At 45.3% G+C, this 15,050-nt stretch overlaps 1 protein-coding gene across 2 annotated transcripts in view; it reads right to left on the reverse strand.

The window, feature by feature from the left end:
• Positions 1-520: 520 nt before the first annotated feature.
• TMEM132B (transmembrane protein 132B) overlaps positions 521-15,050 on the reverse strand; it is a 363,463-nt gene continuing 348,933 nt past the window's right edge. For both annotated transcript variants that reach the window (XM_053368114.1, XM_053368115.1), the window contains 4 exons: positions 13,034-13,239; positions 7,926-8,199; positions 4,475-4,666; positions 521-2,936 (listed from right to left, as the gene is read on the reverse strand). In XM_053368114.1, coding sequence (XP_053224089.1) covers positions 1,788-2,936; positions 4,475-4,666; positions 7,926-8,199; positions 13,034-13,239 — 1,821 coding nt within the window. In that variant the 3' untranslated portion in view covers positions 521-1,787. The remainder of the gene's footprint in view (positions 2,937-4,474; positions 4,667-7,925; positions 8,200-13,033; positions 13,240-15,050) is intronic.

Below are 15,050 nucleotides of genomic sequence, written 5' to 3' on the forward strand. Positions count from 1 at the left end.
AGCGCCAGCCGCGTCCTTACTCTATGCTAAACCCAGGCAAGCAAGAGGCACAATCAGTATTTAAGGACACATTTCCAATCAAGGAAAAACCACTGAAGGTGGTTCCCTCTCCCCTGTTGTAGTTTCCAGCAACTGGGATTCAAAAGCATTTTAGCCTCTAAAAGTAGAGGTAGAGCATAGCCATCATCGGTGTTATTTTTCTAGAAAAAGAGGTGCTGGATCTCACCATGAACTTCTCCCTACTTCTCTTAGAATGGCAATGGTGCCCACCTGAGAGGTGCCAGAGATGAGCTCCTGTGAGCTCTGGCTTAAAAAAAGCCCTGGCCATCATGACTATTAGCCACTGAAGCTTTATCCTCCATGATTTCCCAAGTTCCTAGTCTCCCATCCAGACCCAGACCCAGCCTAGACCTGCTTAACTTCAGGAAGGTGGGTGCAACATGTACCTTCAAACCACACCTGGGGATTTTGAAATGATGATATTGCAAACCTTCCAAAATGAAAACAAAAACCAGAATAGCTCTTTTCCCCCACCCCAGGGTTTTTATTATTGTATGTACATTTTCCCTGTAAGAAGACAGATCTCTATTTTCCAGTGAAAGAGATGTAAGAAAGAAAGAAAGAAAGAAAGAAAGAAAGAAAGAAAGAAAGAGGGAGGATTAGGGAACAATATCAAGCAGCTACAAAACAAACCCTTTTAACACAGAAAGTAAGGCTGTCACCCGACCGAAAGAAGTTTTAGTCGATTAATCGTTTGAGTTTTAATGAATTAATAAGCGAATAATCGATTAGTCCTGTATAAATTTGCACTTAAGTAGCTGTATTATCGTCATTGTTGTTGATTTCAGATGGCGCCTGTGCATGTCATAACTTAGGAGATGCGCTCAATGGGTGAGAAAAGGGGGTTGCCCTTTCAAAATTGGCACCCATCAGCAATGTTTTCTCTTGGTACTTGTATTTAAAACTGTTACATTTTTTCTCCATAATAATAATAATAATCTGCTGCCCAGTTTATATGGGGCACTTTTTCACTGTCATCTTTTACAAGGTTTCTATTCGATTTATCGACTAAACATTGCAGCCCTAACAATGCAGTACACTTTGGTACATCTATGGGTTGGGGAGGGAATCCTGTCAAATGAAAATATGTAAACAGTTCATAAAATCAGGAAAGCTTTATAAACAATACAGCTGAACAAATTAACCACAAGGATGAATATTTGTTTTTAAAAAACAAAAGCCTAGGAGGATATATCTGTCTGTATTTTGTATAAACAGATTACATTAGGTCAATTCATTCTGATCCTTTGAAAGGACCCTAGATTCCAGCTGAAAGCGAGGAATGTCTACTGTGCTTTTACAAAGAATATTTTCTAGAAAAATCATCAACCCACCCACCCACAAAATGGTTCCTTTTCCATAGTAACGGCTCATCGTAACATGGCACACTAACCCATCTTCTCTGAGTCTAGGTGCAATTGGATCAGCATTAGCTAGTATCAGATGATATATGAAAAACAGCTGGTTGTGCGCAATACCTCCAAGATTTGTAGGTAGCTGTTTAGGGGCTCACATCCCCTTGTACCTGATGGAACAGGGTATAACAAGCCAGCTTTCTCCTGCAGCTGATCAAAACAATGCAAAGTTAGTATTTCTGGACCTCCAAACATTTTGGAGAGCCTTCTTCTATTGCTGGCTGGGTGTGAGTGCTCCATCATCCATAAAACAGAAGGCATAAAGGTGAATACAAAGATAAAGTTTTTAGAGAGAGAGATAATAATTATTTTTTACATATTGTCTTGCAGCCTTTCCATATAGTCTCTAAGTTCCTGGGAATCTCCTAAGTTCATATCTTGGCATACCCATTTGATATTATCGTCACTGTCAAAGAGGATGGAGTTGGTGTATGGGCCACCATCCTCTGGCAAGATGGTGGTATAGGATGTGAATTTGACTCTTTTCCGTTTGGGCCCAGGGGGGTTGATAGGTTCGTTTGTGATATCGTTCTCACAACCATAGTCAGCAGACCGAAGGATCTGGCTGTGGAGGCTCTTCTGAGAGCTCCCGTTGAGGAGGAAATTGCTCTCCTCAAACTGCATCCCTCTGTCTATCATGGTTGTGCACTCCTCGGACGGGAGCGAAATGTCCACTGGGTTCTCCAAGAGCTCCACCTCATTCCCGAGCCACACCCAGTCATGGGAATGTGGAATGTTGCCTTGCTCACTGACAGCAAACCTTTTGTGCCTGTACTTCCAAGCAAATGCCACACAGTTAATTAAGAAGACCAATATGGCTAAACAGAAAACACACAGAAGGGCATACATGCCAATCTCAAGGTCCGTTAGACCTCTGGAAGCCAAAGTGAGGTCACTGGGACTGTTCTGCACTGGAATGTCAACTTGTATGGGGAAGCTCGTAAAGGAGGTTGGACCATTTTGGAGCTGACCCTGAGCAGTTTTTGGGTGAACAGGAGTCTTGGAAGTTGTGCTTTGGTTAGTAGCCTCTTCATGATTAATGGAAGCCCCATGTTTGGGCCAATCTTGCCCTGACCTCTCCTGCTCCAATGACTTCTCTATAGAATTACTCCCATGGCTTTTAAAATCAGCCTCAACGTCTTCAATGTCATTGGTGTCCCCTTTGTGGTCCAAATCCTTCTGGCCAAACTTGACTTTGATGCTTCCTTTCCCAACAGCCAGGCTACTCTTCCTCTTGGACTTCTGGCAAGGCTCGCTGATCACCATTTCTAGTTTAATGAGTGGCCCTTGACCTTCACCTTCTGCCACCACCACAGGCTGGTCTTCCTCTTGGCTTTGATGGATGGACACCACCATTTCATCCAGGGATGTGATGGCGAGAGAAAAATCTTTCGTGTCGTAGATGTCTAAGGGTGTCACGGTGCCATCGCTGAACAGAATCCAAGCACTGACCACAGCTTCCTACAACATAGAAAAATGTATCATTTTTAAAAAGAAGCCATAACTTTTTTAAGAAGCGAAATTAATGAACCTTAGTCATTCATTTCAGTGGGTCTGTTCTGAATAGGACTAGCACTGGAAACCAACCAGTAGGTGTACGCTGGGTATAACTTAGCTGAATGCGTCAGCGCTATGAGCTTTCAAAATTCAAGCTGGGAAATAATGCATCTGAAATGAGTGAACTTTTAAAAAAATGAAAGCTTAGTTTTAACATTCTCTTCCTAGCAGAATGCCTCAGAATCAATTTCACATATAACCGGTCAGATCATTTGTTTTCAGACTGCATCATGAAATCAATCTGAACTCTGGGCCTTAAATTAGCCATCAAAATATTGTTTCCTAAACTCATGCGGCTGATTTAGTGAAATTGCATGAGTTGGGCTCCTCCCCCACCCTGTTTTTGTGAAGCCTGGAAATAATTACATGAAAATGAGTAACATTTCCCTCCCCCCCCCTTGTTCTTTTGCCTTAATGTGTCAGTAAACATGATCCAATCATTTCACTCACCCATTTTTCATATTCACATTTATGTATTTCACCTTTCCTCTATGATCCTTAGAGAGGGAGGGCCCATAACTTAGTACAGGGGTGGGGAACCTTTACCGTCCTCAAGGACCATATTCCCTGGGGAAAATCTGTTGGGGGCCATATAGAAGGGTGGCCAGGGCCAGAAGTGAAAGTGGGTAGGAGGCAATATCAAAGGAGGATGTCAGTGCAACAGCACTCTCACAACACGACCACCCCATTCCTCTCTAGCTTAGTTTAATTTCTCCTACTACCCATTGGATCACATCATCTCTCATGGTTACAAAAGCATACAACGAGGCCTGCTGGGTCAGGCCAAAGGCCTTCTAGTCCACTGGCCTTCAGCCAGTGAGTTGAGACTTATTAGTGGGCCACAGCCCATACCCTCCAACACTTCTCTGATGAAAATAGGGACTGCAATTCTATAATGATAATTTTACTATTTATACCCCACACATCTTACTGGGTTGCCCCAGCCACTCTGGGCAGCTTCCAACATATATAAAAACTCAATAAAACATTAAACATTTTTTTAAAAAACCTTCCCTTCAGACAGCTCGAGGGTCAGATAACTCCATACCCTCCAACATTTCACCAATGAAAATAGGGACATCCAAAGGAAAAGTGGGACATTCAGGGATCAAATCAGAAACCGGAACAGCTGCTTTAAAACAGGGATGTCCCGGGAAAATAGGGACACTTGGAGGGTCTGACAGCCTGATCCAAGTTGGGTAACCACAAGACCACTAACATCATGCAATGATATAGCAAAGGATTAAGAAATGGGTCCCCAAATGCATGTTTAGGTTAAAAGTGGGTCCTGGGTTGAAGACTGAAGATTGAAGATACCTCATCTAGTCCTAAGTTCGTCCTTTAGGTCACCCTCCATTTAATCTCATCTAGGTCTCCTATTTGCTGATGAAACGATGCAAATCTGTGCTTTTCATTAATTTTGTCATCACTGCATCTCCCACCTGCTTTGGTGCATGAAGAATGTCAGAAGCCGATGTCGTAGAAACAATCACCCTCTTGTTTCCTTTGCTTGCCTGGAGCGAGAGGGACAAGCCTGCCACGAGCTGAACACCGAGGTCTGTGATGGTCACCCGGTCTTCCAGAACAATCACAGTCTTCTCAGCCAAAATGGAATCAGAAAGAGGTGAGAGGACCTTTAAGGGAAACAAAAGGAAAGAAAAGATGATGACAATCCACATTAAACTATCCTGGAGTTGCTGCATCATGAGTGCCCAGGGACTGGTTGCCATACAGTGGTACCTCGTTTTGAGTCCGCCTCGCCGAGTGTCCATTTCGTCGAACATCCGCAGCAAACCCGGAAGTACTGGCAAACCACTCCGAGTGCGTGCACAGAGTGATGCTTTGTTGTGCGTCCTTTTCGTCTAGTGTTCGGGGCTCCGGAACGGATCCCGCTCACAAAACAAGGTACGACTGTATTTCAAAATGAAGATCCCTCTTAGCTACTTTTGCCTCCTTGGGTTCCAATTCTAGCCACACATAACTGGGAATAAGCCCCATTGAACTTAATAGGGGGTAAATTTGAGTATTATTATTAATAGAAGTATTCAACTGAGGATCACATGGCAGTCTGCAATATAAAAAGACATAGACATGCATAGGATTGCTCTGCTAGCCAAATACAGTGGATTCCTGTGAAAGCAGCCAAGGGGTTGCAGGGGGCATAGTTAGTTATTTATTTCATTTTAAACCTACTCTTCGTTGAGGAAGTGATCTCAGGGAAACGGAAAGGTAAAGGTACCCCTGATCATTAGGTCCAGTCATGGCCGACTCTGGGGTTGCGGTGCTCATCTTGCTTTATTGGCTGAGGGAGCCGGCGTACAGCTTCCGGGTCATGTGGTCAGCATGACTAAGCCACTTCTGGCGAACCAGAGCAGCGCACGGAAACACCATTTACCTTCCTGCCGGAGTGGTACCTGTTTATCTACTTGCACTTTGACGTGCTTTCGAACTGCTAGGTTGGCAGGAGCAAGGACTGAGCAACGGGAGCTCACCCCGTCGCAGGGATTTGAACCGGCGACCTTCTGATCGGCAAGTCCTAGTTTCTGTGGTAGGGTACATCAAATATCTTTAACTCTTAATGCTATTAGAGCACAGCTACACATGTACCAAGTGCCAAGGCTCAGTCTTCAGCACTCCCCCCCCCATTTGAAAGGCAATTGGATAACAGAGTTGGAAAAGAAGTTGGGGAACTCATACTAACAGAACCCACTGCTCACTTGATTCAATGTAAAGCAGTGTAAAGCACTGTAAAAAGCACTGTAAAACTGTAAATTCACTGTATAGCTTCATACATTTGAAAAAAAATGGTTTAGGACAGGCATCCCCAACCTGTGGCCTTCCAGATGTTTTGGCCTACAACTCCCATGATCCCTAGCTAAAAGGACCAGTGGTCAGGGATGATGGGAATTGTAGTCCCAAACATCTGGAGGGCCGAAGGTTGGGGATGCTTGGTTTAGAACAAGCATATGCACATTTTAAGAATGTTAAAAATAGGCCCATGCTAAAATGTGGCATGGAATGTAACGCTCCCCCTTGGAGGTTGGTCACCTGATGCACAAGGGCGGGAGGAGCCATTGTGGTGCCTTCTGAATGTTCAGCTCCCAGCAGCCCCAGACAGCATGGTCCAAGGTTAGTGATGATATGGGGGGCTGCCTCTTTATAAAGTCCAACCACCTCAAGTCTCTGCAAATATGTGAGACTGAGGCCCTTGTTGTGGGGACTGGTGCATGAAAACACCACTATATCATAGGGCATGAGAATTAACTTGCTGAAATAGAATAAAGATCCCACCTCACCTGTCTTCCACTTTCCAACGGTAGGCAGCCAACTATGACCATGGCTTTTGCTAGACCAATTTGGTCTCTGTTCAATATTAAGTAGCATTATGCCTAGACTGATCCTCTGCTTTGGTGTCTCCTCAAGATAAAGCAGCTTTCTGACTAATCATAGAATTGTATGGCTTGGAAGGGACCCCGAGGGTCATTTGGTCCAACCCCTTGCAATGCAGGAATTTCAAATAAAGCACTCATGATAAATGGTCACCCAACCTCTGCTTAAAACTTCCAACAAAGGAGAGTCCACCACCTCCCAAGGGAGTCCGTTCCAGTGTCAAACAGGAACTGTCAGAAAGTTATTCCAGATGTTTAGCTGGAATCTCCTTCCTTGTAACCTAAAACCATTGGTTCAGGTCACAGCCTCTGGAGCAGGAAAAAACAAGCTTGTTCCATCTTCCATGTGGTGGCTCTTTAGATATTTGAAGAGACTATCTGTCAGGGAACTGCCATTGGAGCCAGAAGGAGAGGGAGGGGTCCAGAGGGATTCCGGAGAGCGTCCCGGGAGGGAGAGAAGCAGCCCATCTTCTGGGGAAGGAAATCAGCGTAGCACCAGTGGAGGGGGGGCAGATGGGGGAATCGGCAAGGTGGCTCCATGACTCTTCGCCAGAGACCAGCGGGGAGAGCACTGGTCCTCCACTGCCCACACCCTCCTTGCGCAGAAGGCTTCCACGCAGGGAGAGTAGGCAGCGACTAGGCGTCAAAGAACTTTTATGCTGGAAGAAGTTCAAGAAACGCCCACTGACGGATTCTGCCAGCGATTGAGACAGCCACGGGTGAGTGGCTGTCCGGACAGTAAGAGTTCACCCAGGTAACCCAGCTAGTGGTGGTGACGATTTACGCACGAGCAACCCCTAGAACCATTACACTATCATATCTCATCTCAGTCTTCTCTTACCCAAAATGAATGTATGCAACTCCTTCAGCCTTTCCTCATAAGGCTTGGTTTCCAGACCCTTGATCATCTTGGTTGCTCTCCTCTGCACATGTTCCAGCCTATCAACATCTTTCAGAAGTGGACACAGTGTGGTTTGACCAAGGCAGAATAGGGCAGTACTATTGCATCCCTTGATCTGGACACTATACTTCTGTTGATGCAGCCTATAATAGCATTAGCTGCTTTTGCTACCACATCACACTGTTGACTCAAGTTAAGCTTGTGGTCTACTAAAACCCTGCCTAAGTGTAGAATTTGACATTTGTCCCTACTGAGATTCATTTTGTTAGTTTGGACCCAGTTCTCCAATCTCTTAAGGTCATCTTGAACCCCATTTCTGTCTTCTGCGGCATTATCTATCCCTCCCAGTTTGGTGTCATCTGCAAATTAGTTGAGCATCCCCTCAATTCCTTCATCCAAGTCATCTATAAAGACATTGAACAACAATTGGCCCAGGACAGAACCCTGCGGCAACCCTCTTGTCACTTTTTTTCTCCAGGATGATTAGGATCCATTAGTGAGTACTCTTTGGGTTCAGTCTGTCAACGAGCTACAAATCCACCTACCAGTAACCTTGTGCAGCCCACATTCATGTTTCCCTTGACACTCAGCCATACTTTGTACCTGAACTGTTGTGATTCCTTGCTCACGACCAATCAGAACCCGGCCATCTTGTAACTTGGCTACTTTGGATTCCTCCACCTTCATGAAGTCGGCCACAAGGTCCGTAATGTCAAACTGCCACTCGGAGCCAAGCATGTAGGTCAGCTGGCCTCCCAAATCGGATGATTCTGTCACAAACTGGGTGAGGACTCGTACCATGGCATGCTGGTACTGCAGGGTGCAGCCTCGGCCTTTCTTCTCATCATCTTCATCCTCATCGCTGTCACGTGTGGGCCTGTAGGACACACACAGAAACACACACAAGAAGGTACTAGGTTGCGGTTGTTCTTGCAATACAACTGTACTCTGTTCATTTTGAATATTGCAAATTCTAAAGGTTGTATCCAGGGTAGACCCATTGAAATGAACGGGAGTGCCTAATGTAGGTACACTAACTTCAGTGTGCTTTCTCTGGGTAGAACTTAGATAGATACAACCCTGGTTTTTCCATCTGAGGCTTTAATTTGTCTGTGTTGGGTTTTATCTGTGCAGGATTTCATCTTCTGCTGGGTTGGTTTTACTGATTCGTTAAGGTTCCACCGAGTTGCTGCACCGTTTATTTAAATCACTTTGCTGTACTGTGCACTTTGTCTAGAGAATAGTTCTTATTAGATATCTCAGAAACTGAATAAAATAAATAAACAAAATTTATGAAATGCCTATATTATCAGCATTGGGCATCATTTGGCCCCTCCAACACATAGACCTCACAGGGTTCACTGGAGTTAGTCTCCTCTCATCCTTGTTTATTCTTTATTCTCACTTTGTGCCTGATGTACATCTCCATTTGCCCCTTTCTCCCTGCAAGGTATCATTTTGTGGTTCACCTCAGGTGCCACCTCAGGTGCCAAAATGTCTTGAGCTGGCTCTGGATCTGTGGGTACATAGCCTTACACTGATGTAAGATACCCCAGGCTTGTGAACTTAATGTGGGCCCCCTACACCTATCTATTGGGGGTTTGGCACTTTCTCAGGCCATGCCCCCTCTCTAAGCCTTCACTGGACCTGCTCTTCCTTCTCCTCAAGTGTTCTTCTCTACTGTACACAGTAAGAGTCACATTACTGGCTTTGCTCATTGTTCTCTGAGGGCCTGCCCACTTTTTTGCCTCTCACCTGGCCCACCAATGATGTGTGGTCCCCATAAGGAAGGAATTAGGTCCTGATGCTGAAAGAGGTTTTCCACCCCTTCCTCACACAGCAGATTACTGCAATTGTGTAGAATTTGCACCACTTGGCCTCAGCCAATGTAGTTACAAAGGCTCTGCCTCTGTGAGTAAACCTTTCTGTGCCTCTAAGCCTGGGACTAGGGTATTTTTAGGCCCCTTGGGGGAAAGAGGACAATGCGGGAACTGATTAATAAGTGACAAAGGTGCTAGGCTCCAGGCCAGAGGACAACCATATTAAAATTCACCATCCATTGGGAAGCAGGCGGCACAAGAGATCAAACCCCTCCACTGAGTTCCATATCTTGTTGGAGCAAGTTGTTTTCTTAGAGCTACCCAAGGTCCTGCAGCTCCAGCCCATGCCTGCCTTCTGCATGACTTAGCCACCCTCGGGGATTTATTTTGCTCCACAGAGCATGGTCCTCCTGGTCAGGAGAGGACATGGTTAGAAATTCTTCTCAGCCCATGTTATCCCTCATTTTTGGAGCCTTTCCACCACCAATTGCCCCACCCTCATTTTCAACATCCAATGACCCATTCTCAGTCTTTGAGTGGCTGCAGAATGTTTACAGGCATTCCATTATGTTTCAGCAGTTCGGTTGATGGTTAGGAGGGTTTGCAGGTGACAAGAGAAAGGCGCACAGGCATTCTTTAGCTCTGTTACATACAAGAGATTCAAAGGGCATCATTTCAACATACGTCAAAAGACTCACTAAGCGGCCCTTAGAAGAAATGAACAAAAATCACTTCCTCCCACCCAACGCTCCACCCGCAGAGGTAACGCATGAACTTCAACAAGGGGATAATTATTTTCCAGCTGCATAATGAATCAAAATAAATGTTCTTGTTAAGAACATCGGTCTCTGCCTGCCTGGACTTTCCTCCCCTTCTCCCCACTCTTATTTGACTTTAATTTATATTTATTCCTTTCATTTGCTGCGATTGTGGGCTTTCGACTGCTCATTTCACAAGCCGGTTTTTCTATTAACCGAGTGCCGCTCAAGGGTTCCATGCAGTACATTAGTCATGAGAGCACACCTATCTGGAGAGCAGATTTCCATCTGGAAGAGTGGGCCGCTCATATTGATAGTGGCACATACCCAGATTAAATTATGATTCTCCCATCTACTGCAAATAAGGATAAAAGTCTCTCTCCCCCTTCCTGCTGCCCATCTATCTATGGATCAGTATGATGAGCCATATTTCTCCAGATGGGTTTTTATTATCTCCCCAGATATATTCACAAGGGATCCAGATCCTCACTTCCTTATTACATTTTTATTAATTTCCCATTCAAGGAAGCAGCGGGCAGACCAATCAATGGGTGCTATCAATGGCACGGTGCCCAAGAATCTCAGTGCTGCTTCCTGAGAGAGAACCTGGTTGGAGGCCCATTCCAATGAACACAGGAAGCTGCCCTATCATACTGTTCATCCATCTAGCTCAGTGTTGTCTAAAAGAACATGGTGCACTTCGCTGATGGGAATTGTAGCATAAAATATCTAGAGGGCAGCAGGTTGGAGGGGGCTGGTGTACACTGACTGCAGTTTCCCAAAGTCTTAAGCAGGGTTTATTCCCCCTGGAGGTGCCAGAGACTGAACCTGGGGTTTTCTACATCACAGGTAGGGAACCTCAGGACCCAGGGTCAAATGATGTCCCATAAACCTCTCTATCTAGTCCTCAGAATGGTCTCCAAGAGACCCCTTGCAGTTTCGGCCCTGACATGCCCTTCCTGACACTTCGTTTGGGTGGAATGTGACCTTCAGCTGTGATAATTAAGGCTGTGGCCCAATGCATTCTCTGTGGTGAACACACTTGCAAAGCAGACCCCTAGAGCCTTCCCACCTGACTTCACCCCCTGAAAGCCCTGGATCTCTCAGTGGCCCTGCTCAACCTGGGGTGACTTGGGACTGTCTCCAAACAACTCAGCTCAAGCCTGGATCCACATGAATCAGCTGAATTCAGTTCAGGATTTAAACAGAGGATGGCTGGTCATCTGTAACTGATTCTCTACCTGTGATTCCTACAGGGGGTGGACTAGACTGTCCTTTTGGCCCCTTCCATCTCTACAGCTCAGTGCTTCTAAGGACCCAGAGACTGAGGAGGAGAGAGCCTATAGGCAGCGCCACTGCCTGGATTGATTGTAAATAAGAAGGCAGGCAGGGCAGACAGAGTTGGTGAGGATGTGCCCCATTTGCCCTAACAAACCGGCCTCCACTGCATTCTTGCCACAAGAGGAAATGGTTGCCCCCATTCAAGTCACCCATGCGATTAAGTTGCTTAAAAACAAACTTTCGCCAGCTCTAGTGAAAGCATGAGCTGTCGCACGCACTCATCCAAAAACAATGGCTGGCAGGCCATGGTGCAGGCAACCGGCTGCAAATTTTCACAGCAAACAGCTTTGCCATTCCACCCCCTTCCTAAAAAAAGAAGAAATGAATTGCTAAATAGGTGCCCAGTGGCTCTGTGGTAATCTGAATAGCTGCTGGCGAGAACGGCTTGCCAGCTTGCAAACAGCGCAGCTACTTGGGCCATTCAATTCACTTCAGCTGGCCCAATAAATATGAACTAGACACCTGGGGGGTTAAATTTTTAGCACGCGGCATAATGAGCTGACAGGCAGAATGTTCGCACTGGGCTAATGGCTGCTGAAGGCGTGACCTGCCGCGTCTGCGATGGCAGGTTTATTCCTCAAATGGATCTATCGCCATGAACGATTCAGCAGACATTTGCGCAAGCAAACTCCCAACAATATGGTGAACAGGGAGGCAACCGGATGAGGCACTTAACTCAGCAGAAGAATGGGCTTGTTCTTTTTTTGCCAATGCCAATGATAACTGTTAAAAATACTCTCAAGTTCCTGTCGCGTTTGGCACATGTTCTGTTGGTTCACTCTTTTGGCCAGGATCTCATGGAGGGGAAATCGTGGCTTGGTAGCAGAGCACATGGTTCAAGCCTCAGCATCACCAGTTAAAAGAAAAGGATCAGCAGCTGGTGACGGGGAAGACTCATTCCTGTGATACTGGAGAATTATTGCAATTGGAATAGACAAAGATGCGGAACCGGTAACCCTAAAGATGTGGCTGGAATGGACCATGGGCTCCTCATCCCTGCAGGAGACAATAGTGGACCAGATGGACAAAGATGCTCCTTGCCTGTTTTAATCTCAACACACATTTTAGGGGTGCTTCTGAAACTCTTCACATTTTTCATCTAAGATTCAAAAATGGAACTAATGCTTTAAACATCCTCCCTTGTTATCTCTTACGTTGGGAAGGGCCCTGTGTACTGACTGTTCGCTGCCTTTTCCAGTTCCTTCAGATCATTTGTGAGTTTCACACGCCCTGTCATTACCAATCTGCATGTGCCATTTGTGTGAACTGATTTTATTTTTATTTTATTTATTTATTTTTAAAAAGCCCTCTCTGCAATCAACCAAGTTGGATGAGATTGCATGTTTGGTTGCATTATTTGTGTGGTGTTTTGCCATTGCAGAGTACACATGCACAACAGTAAAACACCACCCAAAAAGCATTGCACTGTAATTGTAGGTTCAACGGCATCAATACTGCCTTGTTATTTTATCAGTACATACAGTTGTAGTGCTAAACAAACATGGGGCAGGGATTTTTCCTTTAAAAACTGCATGGAAACGGAATGGGACAGATTAGTTCATCCCCATGTAGAAGTGGGATGAAACAGACTATAATGAAACCATCCATCCCTACCTAGGGAGAGTCTTGAGTGCCAGACAGAGATGCCTAGAGGGTCACATTTGTCCAGCTTACCAGTGGCCAGCCATTCCCGTCCTAGCATGCAATCCCCATTTACTTGAATGGGGATGCTGAACTACATGGCTTGGCTGTGTTGCTCTCAAGAGCCATTTTTAAGGCATGATGCTGGTACCTTTTGTTGGCGGTGACAGGGATCCTCCAGCCTTTGATCTGACTCAGTTCTGTGTCGGAGATCTCTATCTGAAGAGGAAGTCGTGGAACCCAGACGGTGACTTCTAGCTGGGTGGTAAAATGCTGGTACGTGAAGTTCACAATGGTGTCCACTTTGCTTTTCATTTCCTTCCCATTAACAAAGATGGCATCGCAGTTTTCTGAAACCTTCAGAAACATCAAACAAGCAAAGTCCATTAATTACTACAAAAGGGAATAGAGCTGGCTCTGGGTTTCTAAAGACCCTTCTGCAAGATACAAGCTGTGGGCTTCAACCAAGCAGGTAACCTCACATTTCCCCAACAAGGTGTACTAGCTTTTCTCCTCAGTGCTTGCATCATTTCCATAGTTGTTAATCTAATGTCCTTGCTAGTCTCCCCGTTACCAGGAGAGCAGCAAAGTGAATGGATTCACATCTAGGGCTTGGTTTGGTGGGTATATTAAAGCAGGTAGCTACTCAACTTTGCGAACTCATCTATGAAAATGGTTTCCAAACTGTGATCCAAGGAACTATGGTTTTTTTCATATCACGGATCCTTGATTGACTCACTTATTGCAAAGAACCTCTTTGATAGGCCCCTTGTCTACCATTGATGAACTTTACCGCCAATGTGCAGCCACAGAAAAGTATAAGATAAGAGATGAGGAAGCCTGTGGCTCTCCAGATGTTGTTATAGATTCCAGTTACCATCAGCCCCAGCCAGTATGGCCAACAGTCAGGGAGGATGGAAGTTACAGTCCAACAACATCTGGAGAACCACAGGTTCCCCATTCTTGGTCTAGGCCATATAATCTCCTAGGGTTGCAAACTGCAGATGAAGATACTATAAGGATGGAGTAGCCATTCTGGTGCCCTCCAGATGTTGTTGAATTAAAACCCGTTGTCAGTATCCCTGACCATTGGCCATGCTGACCACGGCTTCTGGGAGTTGCTGTCCACAAAATCTGGAGGAGACCAGATTGGCCCTGTGGGGTGTACTCCAGCTTACACTCTACCCTCACGTGGGACAATGATGAGGTCCAATGGGCCTGCAGTGACTATGCACCTAAAAGTATGCCTCCAAATCATCTACATTGTGCTGGAGTTCTCTGGCAGATGGATCAATGTGGAATGATTATCCCAGAGCTAGAACATGTTCATGTCCCTTCTATCATATCAGCACCACGGTGGTGCTCAAAATAAATTTATTGAATTTATTGCCACAAGATGTGGGGATGCTCCACTACTTTAGAAGATAGTGCCCCTCCAATGTTGTTGGACCCCATTTTCCATCAGCCAGCCAACCTGGCTAATGGTCAGGGATGATGAGATCTGTAGTTTCACACCACCTGGAAGGCACCATGTTGGCTACCAATGGCCTATGCGGCTATATGAAGTTACAAATTCATGGACTTCATCTTCCATAAATACATGTAGGATGACTACAAATCGAGCTGGCTTTGTGCAGCCTCCATTTTGAGCGGTACCAAATACCAGCTGCTGATTAATAACAGAATAGGGATATTGTGCTCATGCCCTGTTTGTAGGCTTCTCAGAAGCACCTGGTGGATCACTGTGGAAAGCAGAATGCCAGACTAGATGGACCTTTGGTCTGATCCAGCAGGACTATTCTTATGTTTTTATGCTTATTTTGAAAACCATGGCTATTGTACAGCTTGGATCAGGGGTTCCCAATGTAGTGCCTTCCAGATGTTTTGGACTACAACTCCAGCTAGTTTAGCCATCAGTAATGGTGGAGATTGTGATCCACAACATCTATAGAGGACCTTGTTGGTGACCCCTGGTTTGAATTATCTTCTTAACTTAGGGGCAGTTCTGCTTATCTCCATAGAAAACGACCAGAAAAACAGCAATCTCTTAGTGGTGTTAGGCAATCACACTGCCAGCCTTTCTAACAGAAACATAGCAATCTATAAGAATTTCAAAGTTGACAAGGATCAAATGTTGTATTTACAGCTTACTTAAAGGAAGAGGCATA

The sequence above is a fragment of the Podarcis raffonei genome, chromosome 16 (assembly GCF_027172205.1).
Source record: "Podarcis raffonei isolate rPodRaf1 chromosome 16, rPodRaf1.pri, whole genome shotgun sequence".
In the NCBI taxonomy this organism is placed as follows: Eukaryota; Metazoa; Chordata; class Lepidosauria; order Squamata; family Lacertidae; genus Podarcis; species Podarcis raffonei.